We start from the raw sequence: 24,193 nt of genomic DNA, 5'->3' as shown, positions 1-24,193 counted from the left end.
TATTACTTCACGTGAAAAATACACTTGAGTAAAAGTATTACTACGTTATATGGCAGTATGGTTAAAATGTAAATTTTGTGCCATTGGATGTGTTTGGTCGAAGAGTAAATCTATTACTACTACATTTGCAACTCTACCTGATTATACAGAAGTAATCTATTTACTAAGAGAAGATGCCTCTAAACTGTGTAAGAAGAACCCTATATATAACCAGTAGTATTATTTTTACTGATATGATAATTTTTGCGTACTTCATTGCAAAGGGAAAAACAATGTCTACCATAAACCCAATTACCCTATATAGAACCAGTAGTAATTTTTTTACTGATATGATAATTTTTGTGTACTTCATAGCAAAGGGAAAAACATTGTCTACCATAAACCCAAGTAAATTTATTACACAAGGCTCCACGGGAAAAAAAGCCCAATTAGACCTTGTTCAGTTCCTTGGGATTTAATCCCCAAGTGGAATATATCCAAGGAGGGATTGAGTGAATCTCTCCCATGTCACTCAATGTCACTCAATCCCTACGGGGGTTGGAATCTCTTGCTCTCTGCTATTTCCTCTCTTAAACCCCATGTTCATTTTAGCCAGGGATTTTAGCTATCAAAATATGATAAATCTCATGGTTACTCCTCCGAGCATACCTGCTTTTGTTCTATCAGCCTTCTGTAATCAGACCTAAATTACATCAAAGCTTTCATTTGCAATGGCTGTAATGAGCAGCTAATCTGAGCAGCGACGCTTTAAAGCTTGCCGGGACAGTATTGCAGATTAGAAGCACAGGAAAAATAGTGATGGGTACAAAGAGAAAAAAATGATGTCAACAGTATCAAATATCACACATTTCACTGTGTGGGGGGAGCACTTAGTTTAAACACATTTTTTGTAACTCAGATACATCACAAACTAAACAGGTTTATGGGTGGAATGAGCTGAGCAGCAGGAGATACTATAATGATGCCTTGACTTTCATCATGCTGTATGAAGCAATCAATCTTTAGCAACTTCAGAAAATTGCTACCATCAAATAAATTATCGAGTAAATTGCATTTTGGACCACCTTTTATTACCAAGCTTTCACTTTGAACTACCCCTTGACCTATGTTTTCAGTTTGGACTAGTTAATATTTCCTTTTTGTTGCACTCTAGACCACCCTCTCTCTTCATCTCCTTCACCCTGTCTTCTCGCAAACTCCAATCACCAAACTCCTCCATCAGTGGCAGGCTTCATGTTGGCAATGGCACTTAGCAGCAGCAGGGCTTGGTGAGTGAGGCACACTCATCTACTCAGTGGTCGATTAGAGGAAGTGAAGTAAGGCAAGGCAGTGGCTCTTGGTGATGATAAAGGCAGCAGAGAGCAAGGGCCGGGCAATAAAATTATTCTTTTTTGCCTCCCCCTTGATGTTACATTCGCTTGATTCCTCTCCTAATTCCATTCGTATTATTTCCGCAAATTTTCCACCAAACCAAGATCGCAAGATCAGGCGCGCTGAGACAGGTGCCAAAATCAATATCATTGGATGAGCTATCTGGCTTTACCTCCATCTTCACCAGCCCTTGCTCGTGCTAAGCTGGTCCAACATCCCCATCACGATATCGGCAGCAATGAAGATAGAGCTCAAGTGTGTACAGTGCTAGCAACGTGCTCAAGCATGACTTCTGCTGCTGCCTGTAGTTGCAGGGGTGGGGAGGTCGGGATTCTCATGTGATTACCGGTAGTAGAGAGAAGAGAAAGAGAGAGGGAGCTAGAGGAAGAAGAAGCCTAGATTGAAACATTTTGGGAAAAATACCTGGTCCAAAGTGAAAAGTTTAGTTTATCCCTAGTCCAAGATGCAAGACTGGTTAAAAAAGGTGTCCCAAAGTGCAATTTACTCTCAATTATCTGGAATTTCCCTACCAGTCGATTTCAAGGAACCTACAAAGCACAATGAGTAAACATCAGCTTTCCTATCTCACAAACAGATAAAAAGAAACAAAACTTGAGATGATTGAATTTTCAGAAGACGAAGAAATCATGTATAACAAATATATATGGCCAATGCAGAAATCATGTTAATTTTGAAGTTGTTTATGTTGACTTGTCTGCATTTTCAGAAGATGCAGAGATCATATATACTAGCCACATGGTTGCGCTTTGCGCAACTCTAAATACATGTTTAAGAACCTGTATCAATGGCATTCACCCGTACACAAACACAATCATCTGCGTGGCCAAGACCTCTGAGTAACAGCTTGATCCTAAGCATTTATATTTGTGATACGTAGTAGTACATTATAATGTACATGCCTCCAAAAAATTTGATCCCAAATCTAATAAAATAGCAAAAACAAATGTAGTAGCTTTAATTTGTGCTCTTCCACCAAATGCATGGTGGTACCGTGGTATTCACCTGGAAACATAAAAAAGATAATATTTTTTAACAGTAACTCATAGATTAGCAAGGCCAGTTGATTTATGTTCTTCCACCAAATGCACGTTGGTATTCACCCACAAAAAAAAATATGAAATTCTTATGAGCTAATCTCATATGAGAAGGACCAGTAAGGACATAGTCTCATGTAAAAATGATAGAAAGATATGCTCCTCAATTTGTACAATGATTAATGAGTACGGAGTACTACAGTATTACAGATATAGATAGGTGCCATATGATAATCTAATATCTAAAACTCTGCCAAATATTCCAATAGCAATATGCGTGGTATTGCCTTTGGATTGATAAGCAATGCACCTAGGCTTATTAGGACAGTAAAGAATGTACGGGTTCGTGGAAATTACCATAATGCCTTTAATCACAAAGCTGGCAATTAATGTATTATAATTCTTTCTTGTAAATATGCCTTGTTTAATTTTAAACGAAAACACATTCTTCCTGTCGACACATCATTCACACTTCTACACACAGACAAAATATCATTGAAACTCATTGCACTTATAGCTCAATTTTATGCTTGATGAAGTAGTCTAAGACATTTTACTGGCACTTGGAAAAATAAGGATAGGTGCAAATATTACTTACCGATGGTCAGTACAGATAATTTATTTCTCCCTCCTCCGCTGCCTACCCAAGCATAAGGCCCCACCACTGATGTCGATGATTTAATTACAACGCTGCAGCCGTGCAGTGCCTGCTGATGCAAAATAAAATAGGATCAGAATGAAGCATCCTAATATGGGCCGATGTTGGCCAAAACTACATCTTATGTGAGTTAACCTTTTTTGTTTAAACAGTTAGGTTATCCCTATATCAACATGTGCTAGTGAACTTTCTACTGTTGCAGGTGCAGGGAAAAATAATTTCAGTCGAGATGTCTTCAGTAACAGCGATATAAATAACTTCTAGAAAAAAAAAACTAAATAATAGGAATCAGGAAGGCTATAGCAACTAAAGCTGGTACCCGAAAAATTAACCTTTTTAATAGTATTAGTGCACATAATTTAGCAACATAAAAGTGTATACATATTATTGCAAGCCTTAGAAAAGCACATTATGTAAACTGTTGAAATCCTTTCCATGAGCAAATATTTTTCTAATTCAGTCATAAATGAAGATAGTAATCCACTCTCCATGAATAGATTATTAGTGTAATTAAGCATTGGTGACTTGAGCTGTACTGTATATGCATCTGTGAGACAGAGTGCTCCTAGGACCATTCCTGTAAATTAAGACTAACTATAATCGGTTTACATGACTCTCTAATTTGTCTGGTCCCTCTGAAGCTAATGCTGGGATTTTTCTTTTGGTGTATTTGTTTGTGATTCATGAAACATTTAGATACACTTCATCATCTGTTGTGCGATACCTTAGAGAATCATTTACTTTGAGTATAAGTAAACAGATGTACATTGTACTAAATATTTTAATTTGCTGATACTTGCAGTTCTACTCAGTTGTCTCAAACTTGATTTTCTCAATTGTAATTATAGCCAATCATGGAGCATAAATTGATACGATTTTTGGGCTTATGAAATAAAGCCTAATCAAGATAATTAATATTGGAATTCATAAGGTGCATACATATAATACAAATCAATATAGTAGTATTTGAAAGGCTAACACCCGATCAACAGTCAAGAAAGGAAGATAGAGAAAGAAACAGAGAATGAGGAATAGAGAAGAAAGTGACCTTGGTTGTTCTGCCCTGGATACCGATTTGGTGAATAGGTGTGGACGCAGCTCCTGCGGATACCCTCCTCCTCGCCATCGCTATTCATCTGTCATCCCTTTCCCCCCTTCTTCAGGGTAGCGGGAGATTAGAGGTGGATGTGATGCGCTGGTGCCAGTGGGGTACACGGCGGCGGCAGGGGTAGGATGGAGCCGCGGTGATGAGGGGATGAGTAACGCTGGCAATGGAGACGGAGAGGACTAGAGAGGGGGAGGTAGCGGCGGCTTGGGAGAAGAGGCGGCGCGCGGCGGCTGGGCCTCAGGAGCGGAGGTGGCGTGAAGACGAGAGGAATCGCATTCTTCTTCTTTTTTTTTCCCGCAGGGACGTGGAAGGACCTCATTGTGAAATAAATTTCTAGAAGGACTAAGAAGATATTTCGCCGACCTAAGGATCTAACGGCCTGAAACTTTCTGAATAGGAATCGGACGGTCCATATTTTGTTGATGACGTGGCTCAATGTTGTTTTGAGAAACTTTAGTAATTTCACTACTTTAGATACTACTTACATAGATATACAATAAAATAATAATTGTCAATGCACAGCTACATGTTTTTTTTTTGACTTTGTATTGCAGTACAGAGAATTTGATATTATTCAGGCAGTTTGGTCTTTAGATTCTGGTTTTGATGATCCTGCCAAATGCATCTCTTTTAAATTGAAAGTGCTAAGGAAAAAACTCCTAGCTTGGAGTAAAAATATGTCTAAATTGATGGGACTTTTAAAAAATTGCAACAAAGTGGTGGACTTTCTGGATTTAGTTGAAGAAAACAGAATGCTCTCAGTCTATAAGTGGAATTTCAGAGAAACTGTAAAAGTGCAAATTTTGAAATTGTTGGAGTTCAGGAAGGCCTATTGGAAAAAAAGGTGTACTAGATGGATGATGCTGGGGGAGGAGAATACAAAATTTTTCTAGTCAATAGCGACTGAAAGATTCAGATTCAACACTGTCTCACAAGTGCTAGATCACAATGGACAAACTGTGCATTTGCATGAGCAAAAGGCATTTTTTCATCACAACTTCAAGAACAGGATGTGTGTTTCAAATTCCTTACAGATGGCTTTTGACCTAGATACTATTTTTGACAGACATACAGATTTGAGTAGTCTGGTTGATCTATTTTCTACTCAGGAAATTGACAGTCTCATCTCCATTGTCCCAGCTGACAAAGCACCTGGACCAGATGGTTGGCTATTTCATGAAAAAGTGTTGGCACATTATAGCCCAAGATTATTACAGACTGGCAGCTCATTTTCATCCTGGATGTGTTGATTTGGAGATCCTATATAGCTCTTTTATAACCCTGGTCCCAAAGAAAAGCTCCCTAGAGACTATTAATGACTTCAGGCCTATTTCCCTCATGGGAATAAGCCTGAAAGTCCTAACAAAGTTAATGGCTGATAGGCTTCAAGGGGTAATCCTCAAACAGGTGAGTGATAATCAATATGGTTTCATTAAAGGAAAAACAATACAAGACTGTCTTGCTTGGTCTTTTGAATATATTCACCAGTGTCAGCAGTCTAAGAGAGAAATTGTCCTCCTAAAATTAGATTTTGAAAAAGCCTTTGATACCATTGAGCACTCTGCAATTCTCTCAATTCTGCATCATATGGGTTTTTCACCAAAATGGATTGAGTGGGTAGAAATGGTTTTCTCTACTGCATCTTCTGCTGTGCTTCTAAATGGGGTGCCAGGGAACTCTTTTAAGTGCAAGAGAGGGGTCAGACAAGGAGACCATCTCTCACCTTTGCTTTTTGTGCTGGGTGCAGAGATGCTGCAAAGGATAATCAACAAAGCCTTCCATCAGGGTCTTCTCTCAAAGCCAATTAATGAAAGCAGTGGGGATGGTTTCCCAATCATACAGTATGCTGATGACACATTGATCTTGCTCAAAGCATCCCAAAGAGAAATCTTTTGTTTCGAGGCTATGTTAAATATGTTTGCTCAATCCACAGGCCATAAGGTGAATTTTGATAAATCAAGCTTGTACCCTCTCAATCTCTCACAGGATAAAGCTGATTTGTTAGCTGGCATTCTGGGATGTCAAATTGGTTCTCTACCTTTCACTTATTTAGGATTGCCTTTGGGCACCACTAGACCTAGAGTGGTGGATTTTGCACCTTTGGTAGACAGGGTAGAAAGAAGGTTGACAGCAAGCTCCATGTTCCTGCCTCAAGGAGGAAGGTTAACATTGATCAATTCAGTCCTTTCATCAATCCCAACCTACTAATGTCCTCTTTGCAGCTACTAGTTACAGTCATCAAGGCCATTGACACAACTCGAAAGAACTGTCTGTGGAGAGGAAATAACCCTTCTTCTACAAGGAAATCTCTAGCCTCTTGGGACAGGGTGTGCACCCCTAAAGAGAAAGGAGGACTAGGAGTGATCAACCTGAGAGTTCAAAACACAGCCTTACTCCTAAAACACATGGTCAAATTATATAATGGTGCTGATTTACCCTGGGTAAAACTGATCTCACAAACATATTATGATTCTAAAGTTCCACACTTAATGGTGAATAAGGGATCATTTTGGTGGACCGATATCACATCTCTTGCGGATATCTTCAGGGGAGTAGCCAAGTGTGAAATCAGGACAGGAACAACTGCTCTTTTCTGGAATGATCTATGGAATGTTGATTTTAAATGCACTATCTACCCCAAACTTTTTGCTGCGACCATGCATAAAAATGATTCAGTGAAAGCCATGTGTTCAAGACCTTTAGAGGATTCTTTTATTCTACCTCTCTCAGATGTGGCCTTTTCTGAATTTCTACAGCTAGAGGAAGTTCTAGGCCATCTGAACATACAGTCAGGAAGGGGGGATGCTTGGAGTTTTATCTGGGGTTCAGACAAGTACATAGCTAAGAAATTCTATAAGCTCATTTTATCTGCATTACAACCCCCAGGCCCATGATTTGGTTGTGGAAAACAAAATGTGTCATGATGATAAAAATTTTTGCCTGGCTCCTGTTCTGTGACAGACTCAACACAAGAGATAGGCTGGATAGAAGGCACTGTGCAAAAGAAGATGATGACCTCACATGTGTTTTGTGCAATGCTGATCACAGAGAAACAAGATTGCACCTTTTCTTCTCCTGTACATTCATTATCAGGTGTTGGCAGCACCTGGGAATTGAGTGGAACCATAATTTGGAGTTCTTTCAGATGATTGCCCTAGCAAGACTCAAGTTTGCTCAAAAGGGCATCCTGGAGGTTTTTTTTTTTTGGCAGCTTGGCACATATGGAAGCAGAGGAATGGTTTAATCTTTTAGAACATTCAACCCTCCTTCCAAGCCTGGAGATCACTTTTTGTGAAAGAAGTTCTTCTGCATATGTGCAGAATGAAGGATCCTTTAAAGCAAACTTTATAGTATTTGTTGCGGTTTCTTTCTGTAACTCTGTAACTTTGTAAATATTTTTAATTTTTATAAAATTATACTGCTGGGCAAAGCCCTGGCAGTAATTCCTGTCAGAAAAAAAAATGGAGACTGCTATGTTATCTAGCAGCTACAGGCAAAAGGTCAAAAAGGGAAAGCAACATGTATACTGTATTAATTAGCAATTTACTATAGATAAGTATGGTCAACATTTATGAAGAACACACTTCAGTAATTAAATTCAAATGAAAAGTAAACAGTGGTAACTATGGCTGAGGAATTATACTTGTCCTTAATCAGGGAACAACCTTTGTGCATGGCTTGTAAAAACTAGGATTTGCATCAGTGTAGGATACATACAAGTGATTTTAGGGTATCTAGAGAAGAAAATGAACTTGGTGACAACTCAAAGTTATGAACAAGACATGAACTAGGATCATCGTCTACTTTTGGCATTCTTAAACATGTTGGACATGACATGAAGTAGAATCTGTTTCAATAACTAGAATCTGCTTCAACAATTTTGGCCGTTCCTGTATCAAAGTGCAATAGAAGATACCAAGAAGACCTAGTTTACTCAAATACAGAAAACTGAATTGTTGGCTCCTAAAATTTGCCTTGTTGATTTTTTTCTTTTGGGAATTTCAGTTATGTTCATATTGGCCATGAGTTGCGGCGCTAAACTTATCATTGGCACAAATGACTTGAACATGAGTTCTCAAAAAATCTAGAACCATAAAACATACATATCTATCATACAATACCAATCTTGGTATTCAGGTAGAACTAGTTCTTGGTGAATCAAAGACAAGGAAAAAGGAAAATCTCAGCACTGCAAGTCTGCAACTATATCTACATGACTTTGAATTTGTTCAGATTTTGCAATCTTGAGAAGAATCAAATTCGAACCCTGCAACTTTGGAAAGTAAAAGAAAGAAGAAACTCCTCTGTACTGCACCTGCAACTAGATGACTCTGAATTCCTTCAGATTTCGCAAACCTGCGGCTGCAACTACATCTACATGACTCAGATTCCGACGTGGAGGGTGCTGACACTTTGAAAGCTACGGGCCAAGAACCAAGAACCCTCTAGCCTTTTTATTTTCTTATTTAATACTTATCTCAATTTTTTTACCCTAGGAACGGTAGGTGAGAAAATTAATTAATTATATAGGTCTACTCCATATTCTAATTTAAGATCCATCTCGTAATTGTCATAAACTGCCTCTTTTTTCCCCCAAAAATATGTCATAAGATAACTGCAACTTAATCATATAGGCCCATCTTGTTTTTATCTCCGTTTATTAGTGCAGCATTCTTATCCACTCCTTTCCCACGGACAGAAGACCAGACGAGCGGAAAAAAAAAGAAAAACTAGGAAACGGGATTCCATTCAACGGGATAACCTACATACATGCAACGGCTTACATGGAGAGGTCAACCCAGCTCTATACAAAAGGCAAGGGCCCACATGCATGTACTATCCTTTTTTTTCATCCATCCATGCAGCTTATGGGCCCATGTGCATGTGCGTACATGCTTGACGTTTTGCTCCTGCATGTACGGTGCCCACATGACTTTGGCAGAGAGGTCAATCAATCATCAATAGTGAATACACTTATTAGATCACTAGTACAAAAATATAATCCATCATACCTAATATGTATTATAACTAAAAATATATAGTGCAAAAAATGGTTCCTTGGATCCGACACCTACATATATCGTAACTGATATCTCACAAGCATCATCACTAGTACCATGTATCATCATCAATACCTGATAGGTATCATCACTAGTACCTACATATCATGACCGATACCTCACATGTATCATCACCGATGCCTGACATGTATCATCAATTGGTACCTATAAGTATCTTCACCGATACCTCACAAGTATCATCACCGGTACCTACATGTATCATCATCGGTACCTCACATTTATCATCACTAATACCAGACAGGTATCGTCATTGGTACCCATGTATCATCACCGATACCTGACATGTATCATCAATTGGTACCTAAATGCATCTTCACCGATACCTCACAAGTATCATCACCGGTACCTACATGTATTATCATCGATACTGGGTATCGACCAACCCAGATTGTTACAACTGATATCATAGGTACCATCGAGATACTTGGTACCTATATCAGCATGATTCCCATATGTACCAGATCTGGGACTGGGTATCGGGTATGTGGGTATCAAGTACCTGGTACATAGATTGGTCTGATACCTATAGGTACCATACCTAGTGTTAACAGTGAAATTTGGTAAGCTCGGAGTAGTCATCGGCTTAGAGTTAGCATCGGCTTTGAAGTCCTGAGATTAGTCGATGAGAGTAGTCAAGTCGGCAGTTGTCGGATTCTTGCTATATTCGGTTAAGGAAATTGATCTACTAAAGGAAGCTTATCCAGAAGAGACCGAGTTCAAAGAGAATGCGGCATGGCAAGTTATCTGTTAATTAGGAATAGTTTGTTAGTTTCCTTTTATCTTTAGGAAAGTGCATTTAGTGTCCTATAAGGACTTTATCTTTTCCTTTTATCTTTAGGAAAGTTTCTTTCTTGTCCGACAAGGACTTGTATCAACCCATGAGTATAAATATGTATACCCGAGGTCTAGGTAATCTATCTCCACGATCAATACAATTCGGCGCATCGCCACCTTTTACCTTTTCTACTTTATTTTATCGTCCGGCGGGACTTGGCACCTGACGCGGGGCTGCATCGTCTTCGATCTCCGGTGAAGGGATAAGTCCAATGTTCCGTCGGCCTAGGCAATTGTCTCATCTACATCGGCGTCGTTCAAGGCTGCATCAGTACATTCGACCTCTTGGATTGCTCTGGTTTGGATGATATATTTGCCTACCTATTTATCATTTGTCTCTGTTAATCTAGTTTTAGCATATCAATTTAGCTCTATCAGCTGCTTCTCGTTTTAGGGTTTCTGCCGGTATCGGCTAAATCGCGTTGCTAGATTAGATTAGCTTAGACATTTACCACCCTGAAAATCAATCATCGGCTTGATTGTCTAGATATTATGTTTCTTTTCATACTTACTGCTGCATCAGTTAAGTTTGATCTACTAAGTCATGCTTAGAACCATAATCTCTAGCCTGCTTCTTGATTGCCAATAAGGGTTTCATCGGGGTTTCAGCCGGTGAGTTATCTGGACGTTGCATCGGCTCATAAGGATTGCATATACATATAAGTTGGATTTAGCCGATGACAACAAAGGTTTCACTGTTTAATCTAATCTTGTGGATTTCATGACATCGGACCTCCAGCCGATGTGTGCTTTAACCTTCAGATCGATACTTATTTATCATATCATTATTTGCCGATTGGTTTATACTGGATTATATTGTTATTTTATTACATCATCGGCAGCCTATTGCCTTTATATCATTATCTACATTGGACATATAGCCGATTGCTTCTATCGCTATCGGCTGGTATCGGCATCGGCTATTATCGGCTATCGGCTGGAACCACTCCATCGGCTTGTCAACCGATCGGCTGTTTTAATCTACTGTTTACATATCTTGTAAGTTGCAGGATCAAACTGACTGGCACGCCCGCATCTCATTATATTTGGACCTGCACAGGAGCTAAGCAGATCTCCCAGGCCGATGTGTTCGATTTTTTCGCCAACACCTAGTACTAGGTATCAGGGTACATGAGGTATCATATACTCCCTCCGTCCCATTATATAAGGGATTTTGAGTTTTTGCTTGCACTTTTTAACCTCTCGTCTTATTCAAAAAATTTATGCAAATATAAAAAACGAAAAGTTGTGCTTAAAGTACTTTGGATAATAAACAAAGTCACAAAAAAATAAATAATAATTCTAAAATTTTTTGAATAAGACGAGTGGTCAAACAGTACAAGCAAAAACTCAAAATCCCTTATATTATGGGACGGAGGGAGTACCTGATACCACGTGAGTATCGGGTACTAGGTACCTGGTACCTGAATTGATGTTGAACAATACCTATTGATATCGGGCCTGGTATCAGATATTAGCTTTAGTATTAGGTATCAACTCACATGCCACGTCACATGCATGCATGCATGCATGCAGCTAGCAACACAGCCACGAGTAATCAATAGAACACTACGTGAGAGGAAGCAGGTGGTGGGGGCCCTAGCGATGCGAAAGGGTATCTTGTTCCCACGGGATCCGTGGTTTAGCTATCCTAAAAAAATCAATTGCTTTGCTATTTTTCCCCTTCCTTCCCAAATCACACGGATGACGAGCGAACGAGGCTGGCTGCTCGGCTGCTCGATTGCTCGACTGCTCCGCTCGCCGCTGGCCGATCCAATGTATAACCCTCACCATCAGCCTCAACATCCAGGCGCAGCCGAGGACGTAGAGAGGCGATGCGATCAGATCGACGCGACCAGGCGCAAGAGGGTTTCCATCTCCATCCATTGGCACCGCCTCTCGTCTCCCCCTTATACGGCTCATGGTCGGGTGAAGCAGCCCGTGCAGATCAACACGCTACCACCCCCTCCTCATCGTTGCACGAAGCAGGTGCGGCGGCGTGGATTCTTTTTTGGTTGGATTTTTTCCCCGTATTTTTTCCTCCGCTCGTGACTGTTCTAGATGAGATCACGCATTTTGTAAAAATATCCTCTCAAAATTTCAATTTACATTTAGGCCCGCTGGATTTTTTTTCTTGACCGTTGATATGTGATCGAACGGCTACGGGTAGATGCGAATACGTGGCACGCTTCTCTGGCCAAGAATCCGGTCGGCGCTTTATTTGTGGTGCCACGTGGCCCAATGAATACACAAGATTCTAGCCTTGAAATCAGTTTATAAGATGGGCTGGCTTGGATGAACAGGCCAAATGGTCCTTTGGACCATATGACCAATCAAATAATTTTAATTAAGGGGATAAAGTTACTTTAGATATAAAACATTAAATTAGTTAGCAACAATCAAAACAATATATAGAAAAAAAGTAACTTCTCAAACATATCTTATAATATTATAATTACAACCATGTTGTGTAATTTTACTTAAATGTAGACCCAAGAACCAAGGGAGTAGTGAAATAGTATAATTTTGGTTCTTACGATAATATCACAAGTTTAGCATAATCATAGTAAATTATTTGTTTTCATGATAATGCACATTTATTACAGATCAAGATAAAATATTTGTGTTGCACCTAGACTTCTTGCCAAATACTCTCTTAACATTAATTTAAGTTTGTAAAACAAAATTATATTTGTCAAAAGTGGGAGGATAAATAGAAAATAATAAGAAGATAAGGGGTTGTGCAACAAAGAAGAAGATAGGGGGGCAAGGTGGCGACTCAAGTGGCAGCAAAAAAGGTGCTAAGTGTCACGGGAATCGGAAGGGGGAAACGACATGGAGAATATGAATATAAATCCTAAGCCTATACGATGCGCTCGCCATTTTGTTTTAGCCGAAAGGTGGGCTATTTATTGTTAATTGTTATTTAACAACACTTAATAGGCAGGAAGATTATAGTTGCACGAATGCATGCTTTAGGTTCAGCTGAAACACCACCTGAGCTTATGATTTCTATTAGAAAAAAAATATTATGTGGCAACAATTGAAATCAAACATAAATACGTAAAAGAAATACCTTTAGAAGTGAAAGAAATATCTATGAGTTGGGAGAATAAGTAGTGGTTTCAAATCTAATGTATAATGTCATTAATAATTTTTTGACATACCATTCATATTAGATGGTCATAGTCGCACAAAGGTGCGACTTAATTCACTAGTATAAATGAGTGTTCTTCACATGATAAATAGAATATCACTGCCAGCTGCATTAAAGAACCACCACTGATGCAACGAACAAAGGAATGCCAACAGTTTCATCTCGCTGATGAACCAAACGTGGATGTTGAAATAGAGGTATCATGCACTTGTTGTGCCAATGCTTCCCCTGAGGCTAATGTTATCATGAGCTTCCGCCATTGCAAGGCTCTCCTTCAGCTGGACAACCACATCAGCCATTGCTGGCCTTTGAGCACCGACATCAGCCGTGCACAACAGTGCAGTGTCCACCACCTTCAACATGGAGCTCACCTCATAGGCACCTTTGAGCCGTGGATCGGCAACCAAACGGATGTCACCGGCATCAATCTTTCTTTTCACACGTTGAACAATATGGCCTTGTCCAGGTAGTATGGGAGACTCACCCGTAGCTATTTCTAGCAAGACAATGCCAAAGCTGTAGACATCACTGCTCTCAGTGAGCCTGCCGGTGTAGTAGTATCTGAAAAATGCATAATGTCAACAAATCTAAATGGCACATTTTACTTCACCATAACCTAAATAGTGCATTATGCGGTTAAGATGAAAAACTAACACACATAACATAACATATTTTTAATTTTAAGGTATTGGATAAAAAAGTAAGTTAAGAAAGGTAAAATAATGGAGACAAATATACGTACTCAGGGTCAATGTAACCCGTTGTCCCAGCTGCAGTGACTGATATGTGAGTCTGTGTTTCGCTGAGATAAGTTTTGGAAAGTCCAAAATCTGCTATTTTAACCTGTAGATTTTGACCTAAGAGAATGTTACTAGTCTTCACATCCCGGTGAATAATCGGCAAATTGCAACCTTTATGCAGATAATCCAAGCCTACATATATCACATCATAAAAAAACTACAGTGAGATTAAATGTGCATCCATGCGTGACGCGTGCCATTTTGGACACTTCATAAATGGGCATGTCTCATTTTCATTTATTCTACCAGTAAAATTTACAAAATTGTAATTGTTGTATGATGTATCAAAACTATTGCTTTGCTACAACTTTAAAGCCAAATAATTCACAAAAGCTAGTGTAAGATTAGCAAATATATAGGTTAACAGTAAACTTGGTTTGTCTTTCATCTGGAAACAAACAATTGTGTGAATATTACATGTTTGTATGATAGATGGGCTACAACCTACCATTTAAACAAAGTTGTAGTTTTATGATAAAATTGATTTTTAAAAATGTCAAACTATAATCGTAGTTGCATCACAATAATAGTTTTACGAAGTGATCGTAGTATTTTATTTTTGAAAATATGACATTTTCTAATTATTTGTGTATTTGTTATCAAAGTTTTTCTATATATTTATCAATCGAAGTTTTACAATATCCACTCCACATCTTATACAAACAGGAGCCAAACAAAGACTATCATTTTTTTTTGTGGCATACCTTGTGCCGCCTCAATCACAACTTGAACGCGCGTTCTCCAATTCAAGGTTTCACTAACACCATTATTATCTCCATACATGTATACAAAACGATAGTTAGAATAGAACCATCGGAAATTTGCCAAATTTGAAAAAGCTTTAAGCTATCAGTCCCAACAAATATGCAGATATTACCAACCATGGTAACTTCATATTTTCTATTTTGGGTAAAACAACCCATTAAAATGCTAGCTCAAATGGATTGTAGATATTCTCTCTTGACCATGGGCAAGACCAGCACCCAGACAAAAATAAAATAAAATCGAGGGTAACAGTTGCAAACGACAAACCTCTCAGGTGGTCACAGAGACTGCCTCGAGCCATGTACTCATAAACGAGTGCTAAATGATCATTCTCACAACAGTAACCAACCAGAGAAACTAAATTCCTGTGATGCACCTTTGTCAAGCTTTGAACCTATGAAATGGGACAAACATTTGGTACACAGATTGCATTCAATCTGACCACAAATATGAAATGTTCAACTGAAAATTATTCAGTTTTTCTTAAACAAAGGGAGAAATGGTAGCTCAGCCACATTGTCATATGAAAAAAATAGGATAACAAGATCTCTTTAAATTCTGAGTGAATTGATCTACCTCCGCAAAAAATTCAGTAATCCCATGAGATGATGATTCAGAACGAATCTTGACAGCAACCTCAGTATTGTCTTCTAAACGGCCAAAGTACACGGGCCCAAAACCGCCTTGTCCAATGAACCGTTCAAACCTATTAGTGAATTTCTCTAGCTCATTGAATGAGAATTGGCGATTTTCAACCTTATGTAGGATATCTCCATGAGCTTTTATTCTGTCTGGGATATTCTCTACTTCTGCTTGATCTCTAGGAATATCCTCTTCAGAAACTAGTAGCAACAAAAATATCAGCCACATAAAAAATATCATCATGAATTATGCAACAATCATTGTAAAGATATATGGTACATTAATGGTTAGTAAATCTATACAGGTCATATAATAAGCAGAGCATACATACAGTTAGGCTTTCTTTTCTGTCGTCTCCAGATAAAAATCGCAAGAAGAAAGACAGCAATCACTGTCACAGGAACCACTACTGAAATAGCTAAGGTAGCTGCTCTATTTCCTTGTTTCACTAACGACGGTGAAGGAACTATTATTGGTTTGTTGCACATATTGCCATCAGAATCGTAGCTGAAATCACAAAAGACAATCTTTTATGGTTAAATAGTAGCCGTCCCAAAGTTCATGGGGAAAGCTATATTCTGCAATTAATTTGGATAAAAAAAATCGAGGAAATGTGAATGACCCAAACCTGAAAACAAACGACCCTGTATTATTTTTATGGAGGGAGTCAGGAATCGGTCCATTCAGCTGGTTGCATGACAGGTTCCTATGGTTACATGAAGTTTGATATCAGTAATGCACCTTGCTTCATTATCTTAGGTAGTAGATTATTATTTAGGCAACTGTGGTTTCATAATAAAAAATTGCAAAGTTTATGGAGTACCGGGTGCCAACCGGATTAGAATGTCGTAGGGTAAATCCCTAACACTTATACACAATTACAGTGTTATGATATGTATGCACCTATTCAAACACAACGTGAAACAAAATACACTAGAAAGTGTTCACAATATCGCCCAAGGTGGAATCCTCATTTTCTCAAATAGTATAGTCATATTTTTTTTCAAAATTATGGAACTGCTAAAGTATAAATCTACCGTTCAAAAAATTAAAAAGCAGTATTTGACCCACACATTAAGAAAGAAAAAGATATATCTGAAAAGAGAAAACCATGATGTTTATTCTTTTTTGTCTGAGAAAATTCCTTATATGCCCTTCAAATTTCAGCTGATCCCTCATATGCTCCTAAATTTTGTTGGTTCCATTGTATAGCCCTGAATTTTGCTTTTGATCCCTTCCATATCCATTCTGTTAGTTGACCACCTAATACCCTATGAAAAGGTCCATTTTTCCCTTTTGCATGGAGTAGAGATTTATGGAGTATATTGTTGGAAATGCAAAAGTTTGTGCATGAGCATATTATATTCTTGACTCAAATTTTATTGTTCAACACAAATTTTATTTTTAGATGATGATGAAAAAGTTTAATATTTTCAAATTTATTTAAAACACTATATTTGGCGCATTTTGTAATGCTGCATCCAATTTATAGATTTGGCACCTGTTCTATGTATTATCAAAAAGAAATGTTATACCATCTTTAGAAAATGTTACACATACTTTTTTCATACAATTTTCTACTTTCTCATACGACAAACTTAATATTACAGTCACATATATAATAAATCACTATATCAATGGTAGTTCCATAAATTTCTATGTTCCTTCCATACAAGGAATATTCTCATTCTTTAAATTTAGAGGTGTGTTTTAACTTGGTTAACTTGGTTATTTTATGACTATTTGTATTATATTGTATTTAACAAGTAAAGAAAAATGGTGGATGAAAGTGCACTTCCAATCATAATGGGTAAAACCCACCACAAGCCAATTGACTGGTTGTAGGAAGAAAACTATACCATAGTTAAGGTTTCGATCAAAATGTATGTATAGGCTTTCAATGATGAATTAAAACAATCAACCAAATATGCCTCTTTTCAAGAAAAAACCAATCATACCGACACATACAAATATTGGAGTGCAGTGAGCATTGTAAAGTTATTAGATATCGCCCCACTCAAGTTGTTGTTAGAGAGATCCCTGCATATAGATATTTCAAGTGGTCCAGCATCAGGCTTATGCATGAATTTTATAGCATAATTATGATGAAAGCATAAATTTTCAAATTATACTCACAAATATATGATCCTTGAGATATTATTACTTGCCGTGCTGCATTTCACACCTTCCCAAGCAAATTTTACAGGGAAGCATGGATCACCCATCCAATTTTTCTTTATCCCATACTCAAGTTTAATTCCCATGATGGTTTCAACTAGCATGGGCCAAATAGGAATTTTAAGGAAAAAATTTCATAATGGAGATATAAGAAATAAAACTATACACAAAACCTTAACACTTCTACATATATTTGAAACACATTGTTCAATAAAGAATTCTCAGTTGTACAATATACAATTAATTTTGTGATGTTGCAAGTAATCAACTTTAGCACTAATATAACAAGTATGCACAATTCACTCTAAGGAAACCAGCAAACCAGAGAAAAGTGCAAGAAGAAGGGCTATACGCAAAGAAATAAATTCTTACAGTCTGCTTGTAAAGTTGTTGGACTGTTGTGGGATATGAGACTGTAGATCTCTAAAGCGTTGATCATGGGTGGCAGCTTGGACGCACTGGTAGGCTCAAGTCTGATGGTGTACTCGCCATCGCTGGCCGTTGACCAGCCAGAGTTGAACAAGGCCTCGGCTGTCAGATATGGTGGGCTGTACTGGTATGGCTGGGCGTTGTTTAAGGAGGCATTGAACTGCCGGAGCTGGCTGTTCTGGAAGTCGGCAAAGTGCAATAACAACTTTATGTTATGACCACTGAGCATTTTGTTTACCCATGTAATGTTGAGGATCGTGCTGTTGTCGATCGCCTCGATGGCTGTCTGCATGACAGGTGAGGGCACAGCGAAGTTGGAATCTTCCTTAACGGTCGACAGAGATGAAATGTTCTTCCACGTTGGGTCAGAGTGCCACATTTGCCACCAGTAACGGTCATATGGATCATTGGGATACCTACGCAAGTCAAAATGTTAAATGAGATATAGTAAAAAACCACAAACTAATTTAGATTTATTGAGTTGAATTTAGCTACTACATCCGTTCCCAAATAGATGATGCAGTCAAATATTGATGTCTTACATCAGTAATACATCCAAAATAACATAATTTAATATATATAAATGATATCAATAAATTTCTAACGGGGACATGGAAAAGTACTCCCTCCATACTCGTAAAGGAAGTAGTTTAGGACAATGTTTAAGTCAAACCTTGGGAATACAAATCATTAATAACTCTCAAGTTGTTGAGTTTGAAAATATAAAAATTATATGAATAGATTTGTCTTAAAAAATACTTTCATAAAAGTATACATATATCACTTTTCAATAAATATTTTTATAGAAACAAGAAGTCAAAATTGTGTTTTGGAGACCGTGTCGCTGTCCAAAACGATTTCTTTTACGAGTACGGAGGGAGTATGTGGCAAATTTGCCCCCCAACTTTGTGGCCTTCTAGAAGTGGCAACAAACTTTCTGGCGAAAGAAAAGATGCCCTCCAACTATGTGGCACAAGAGCAATTTCCACACTAAAATTTCTATTTTGTGTGAACCCTTAATGATAAAAATTTAAAAAAATATAACATAGAGATGCATAAAAACACATACAATGTCTTAACACATTGAAATACAATTCACAGTAAGAGTTATGAAAAAAATATTTCATTTCTAATGCACAAGCTTAGGTTATGTGTTGTACAAGATATGTGTGTGTGTGTGTGTGTGGTTCGTTAGCTCTAGGTGTTCAGACTAATCGTGTACTGAAACATTCTGCTGCATGCATGGCCTCCAATGATTTACTTGATGTTACTACCGATGCCAGCAGAGCTTCTATTAGGACTAAGAGCCTAAATAAGATTCTAACTGTTCTAGGCTTCTAATTAACCATGGATTCAAGATTCGTCCTGTACGATCACAAACCGAACCTTGCATCAAAGAAACTATTTACACATGCAAACCTGACCTTACGTTTGTTATATGCTGCTCTTCTTACTGCTATCAAGCTATTTGATGACATAATTAATCTTTTTATTCAGAATAATACACTATATTTGCATTGGTTTAGTGCACTTAATTTTGAATCTGCCTCTTACTTGTTGATCTATATATGGTTCTTCCATTGAATCTGGAGTGACGACCTTGTCTATTTTGGAAGGCTGATGCATACACACAACTCCCTAATCATACTAGAACATGTACAGGTCAAAGTGGATACCATGCTTTGATCATCTGTCTTCAAAATTTTACCTTTGGTTGTGTTCTGGTTCGATCTGGTGCTGAGATCTATGTATCCATTGATCCATGATATACTAAAAGTCCACTAAACTTCCAACAAACACTCTCAGACTACCACATGGCATTATAAAAAGAAAAGAAAATCCAAGAAATTTTAAGAAAAAGCAAAAACATCTTGTCCTTGATTTTCACTTAATACGATGAACCCATTATTTTAAACCAATGGATTATATCTTGAAAAAAAAAGTTACCCACGTAATATGCTGTGTGTATGTACGAGAGAAAAAAATATGTACCTATTGACCGGAGAAAAACCCAAAAAGGAAATCTCCTGTGTTATGTACGTACGGGAAAAAAATCACCAAAGCAAACTATGTGCATACAATTGGAAAAAAACAATTAATACTTAACCTATAATCCTCACATTAACTATATTTTGATTATCATTTTTATGTCATTCTTATCCAAGTAGTATTACAATTAGTCAACACATAAATTTAGAAACATCGATTATTCCATCATATATTACCTACATCAATGGCTCTTTTTAGGAAACATCAATAGCTAAATTAGATCAATCATACTTGGGAACAAAATATGAAAACCTAATTAACTCATATGTTTCCAATCCATTGTTGCTCGAACAAATATTGTTTTCACGTGGTTCTAGCCAAGGATTCTTTTAGATTTTTTTAGACGCACATTGTAATTAATTTGGACAATGTGCTTAAATGAAGTGTCAAATTTTCCTTTAAAACATATCAACTACTATGCTTTGATTTAAATATAGCATGTAGGTTCACATTCTAGCCCTTCACATGTTGTCTAAATAGTTATAAAAAGAACATAGATTATGCTGTCATACCTTAGAGACATATATGGTTGAGTTAAAATGCTCAAAGTTGAAATAGTAATAGTTAACACTAACAAATATTTTGAAGTTCCTACAAACGCTCTTAGACCACCACGTTGCGATGGAAGAAAATAGAGAAAATCTAAGAAATTCCGAGAAAAAAAAAGCAAAACATTTATCCCTTTTGCTAAGTTTATAAAAATGAATACATTCTTCAATATTATAAAGATATCTCGTGTAATCATGAACAACGAGTATTGAAAACAAACCATACGCTAGACTATAATAATGGTGCTTTAGAAATTATCATAGTGGTATGCCACTTTAGCTATTATTTTTTGAAGTAGTGTCGAATGATCAACCATTCGGTTTTTTCAAAAGAGAAAAACTATATATATACACCATAAAAATTTCAGTAGAGCCGATTAACATTTTAAAGAAATTGGGTCCACATATACAATAAATCGACTCAAAATATTTTTAAAAAACTATTTGCATCAACTGCATTTTCTCTCTGGGCTTCCCTAAAGAGTTCAAGTATGAACAATAAAGCTTGCAAGCTGTTGTAAGTATCGCGGGGGTATGCATATAGCTAAGTTGAGGTGGCCATACTGGTAGGGCACTGTTAGCAATTAGAGCTCAATTTACCGATGCAATCCTGAATGAGTATGCAGAAATAGTAAACTGTGCATCAATATTAAGCTCCTTGCACGCAGGTCTCGAGGGGATGATTATATAGATACGGGATCATTGTTTTAAGGCATTGGAGAACAAAGCCTTGGAAACCACCATGGCTTTGCCCGTTAGAGGGGCATTCATTTCTAAGTTGAATACTGTTGTCCAAATAATTAGTGCTGTATTTTTGGAATATTTACACGTTGATTTGGACATAGGTGAAAGTTCAAACATGAAAACTTAGGTATGAAGAGGGGATAAATTTTATTACTGTATTAATGATGTATTAGGATTATTTTGGTCATAGAGATGCCGTTTCATCTATTAAAAAGACAACCAGCTTTCTAAAATATGATAATCAGTTATGGTGATATAACCGGCACAAAGTGGCCTTTTTTTTTTTTTGAAGCCGAGAGATGTTCTTATATCATTAATGATATCAAATTCTATGGTCTATTTCATGGCATAAATATTTCTTCTTTCTTTTATGGTTTAAGATAATCTACAACATTTACAGTAAATATGGTAATCTGGTAGTACTTATTTTAGAATTCTTATTTTACATACTCCCTCTGCTTCATCATGTTATAACACGTTTTGCCTTTGGTCAAAGTCAAACCACTTTAAGTTTGACTAGTTTTATAGACAAAAGTAGTAATATTATTAACCCAAAACAAATATATTATGAAAATTTGTTCAATTATAGATTTAATAAAACTATGCTGGTGTTGTAAATATTACTACTTAGAGTAGTTTGACTTTGTCCAAAGTCAAAATGTCTTATAACCTGAAACGAAGGGAGTAATAAATAAGATGGTCGTGCATCAGTGCGGGCTTCCTTCCTAATTATATAAAAGATCACAAACTGTTTAAATTTTAATCTTTTAATTTGTATTGATCAAACGCGCAAGGTTTTCCAATTCATATTGGTCTAATGAATCAATAGCACGCTACACCTCGCAAAAAAGAAACAGAAACACAAAACAGTAACAAAATAGACAAGACTGAAGAAAGATTAACCTTGTAATGAACGTTTTGGTCTCCCCAAGGCTACACCGTTCATGCATCGACAAAGACTGGTTTGCCATGACCGTCGGGTAAAGTGCATCTCCGAGTGGCCTCAGCTCCACCGTGTTTACGAACGGTGTGCCGCTGCCGGTGTTTATCAAGCACACTGGCGTCCATCTCGCCCATGCCATGAATATCGCCTCGTAAACGTGGTCACTTGGGTTCTCCACGGTGGTCCAGAAATATGCCCCCAGGTGCAGATCAAACTTCAACATCGACGCGTTGTCCTCACCATCATAGTTACCGTAGACAAATAATAGCCGGACGAGGTACTTGGCCCCTTTACGGGTAGGGAGGGTATAGCAGTTCCGTAAGCACGATGGGGGGAAGCTCCTGACAGTCTGGAGATCGGTGCTCTTCGTTTTCGCTTTCTCATTGGTAATCCGGTGGTTCTCACCGGAGTCGACGTACTGGCCGTCGGGAACGTAGACGATGCCGGTCTTGGGGTCCGTGTAGTCGCTGAAGTTGGCCTCCCGGCCACAGTCAATGCTTAGGAAGCCTGCGTATATCCATGCGTAAAGAATCAGAATGTTATCACAATTCACTGAGTGATGTTGGTCTTATTCCTGACGAACAGATGAAGTGAATCTGTTAGGAATTTAGGATGGTCGAAGCGACATCACCTGCAGGCGGACCGCCGGGTGACTGACCGACGGCCTGAAGCGCTGCTGACAGTAGTGCAACAAAGAGAAGCAGGAGTGCCATTGACCTGCTGAAACCTGCTCATCGCGATGGCTACCAGAATTCCATATATATATATATATAAGTTTCACGGATGCTGCTTCTAGTTGTTGCAGCGATTTTACGACATGCACTAATTAATCAAATCAAATACTCCCTCCATTTTAAAATGTTTGACACCGTTGACTTTTTAGCACATGTTTGACCGTTCGTCTTATTAAAAAAAATTTGTAAAACTATATGTGTACATGGAAGTATATTTAACAATGAATCAAATTATATGAAAAGAATAAATAATTACTTAAATTTTTTTAATAAGACGAATGGTCAAACACATACTAAAAAGTTAACGGTGTCAAACATTTTAAAACGGAGGGAGTAGTAACAAAAAATAACACTGAGGCATAAAGAGATATGACTTTGCATTCCGCACACTGATTGTCGTGCCGGGTTGGCATGGGATTTATTCTAGGCTGAGTTCGTCATCGATAATCTAACCAAGATTTTTTCTATTCAAATGTCGATTGTTCTTCTGCCAGCAGTTTTAGAACTTGTCTCAACTTGCCAATTGTAATGTACATTTAACATGATATTCATTTGCTAACTAGGGTGATCATACAGTTAATGTACAGTTAATTGCTAAAGCAATTCTACGGTCCTTGAGAAGGTAACATAAGCTATAAAAAAATTTAGTGTAAAATTTGGTACCTCTTGATACCTAGAGGTACTAAATTTACAATAGCAAAAGTGGTACCTCATGGTACTTTCTCAAAAACCGTAAAATTGCTCTAATTGCTAACTAGCATGATATTTGGTGCCAAGCAACCTTGGTTTAGGTCCAGGAATGAAATATGGATGGTTTAAAAAGTTGAGAAAGTAATAGTTAGTGCTTTCATAATTCACAGAAAAATCGAACCAAAGTGATATAGGTAGTGTTTGGATCCAGAGATTAAATTTTAGTCCCTGTCACATCCGTGTTTGGACACTAATTAAAAGTATTAAACACAGACTAATAATAAAACTAATTGCATAAATGAGAGCTAATTTGCGAGATAAATTTTTAAGCCTAATTAATATATAATTAGCACATGTTTACTGTAGCATCGCATAGACTAATCATGGATTAATTAGGCTCAATAGAT

General features: G+C 37.6%; 1 protein-coding gene across 1 annotated transcript; it reads right to left on the bottom strand.

Annotated features, from left to right (window-relative positions):
- Positions 1-13,464: 13,464 nt before the first annotated feature.
- Positions 13,465-23,075, bottom strand: LOC127784918 (receptor-like protein kinase At3g21340). Its single transcript, XM_052312337.1, has 12 exons — positions 23,009-23,075; positions 22,323-22,869; positions 18,022-18,494; positions 17,608-17,746; positions 17,440-17,511; positions 16,100-16,177; positions 15,803-15,978; positions 15,406-15,671; positions 15,097-15,223; positions 14,769-14,837; positions 14,007-14,196; positions 13,465-13,825 (listed from the first exon to the last, which is right to left on the bottom strand). The coding sequence occupies exons 1-12, from the start codon at positions 23,073-23,075 to the stop codon at positions 13,465-13,467; spliced, it is 2,565 nt and encodes an 854-aa protein (XP_052168297.1).
- Positions 23,076-24,193: the final 1,118 nt, after the last annotated feature.

This window comes from Oryza glaberrima, chromosome 9 (genome assembly GCF_000147395.1).
Source record: "Oryza glaberrima chromosome 9, OglaRS2, whole genome shotgun sequence".
Classification (NCBI taxonomy): Eukaryota; Viridiplantae; Streptophyta; class Magnoliopsida; order Poales; family Poaceae; genus Oryza; species Oryza glaberrima.
The sequence above is the reverse complement of the archived record's forward strand: the minus strand, read 5'-3'. Positions and strand labels throughout refer to the sequence as shown.

Excerpts from the sequence above, each read along its gene's own strand:
- LOC127784918 (XM_052312337.1), bottom strand. The coding sequence starts at position 23,075 with ATGGCACTCCTGCTTCTCTTTGTTGCACTACTGTCAGCAGCGCTTCAG. Across the intron at positions 17,747-18,021 it reads AACAACTTTACAAGCAGACT|TTGAAACCATCATGGGAATT; the intron begins GTAAGAATTTAT and ends GGCCCATGCTAG. Across the intron at positions 15,224-15,405 it reads TTACTGAATTTTTTGCGGAG|GTTCAAAGCTTGACAAAGGT; the intron begins GTAGATCAATTC and ends CCCATTTCATAG.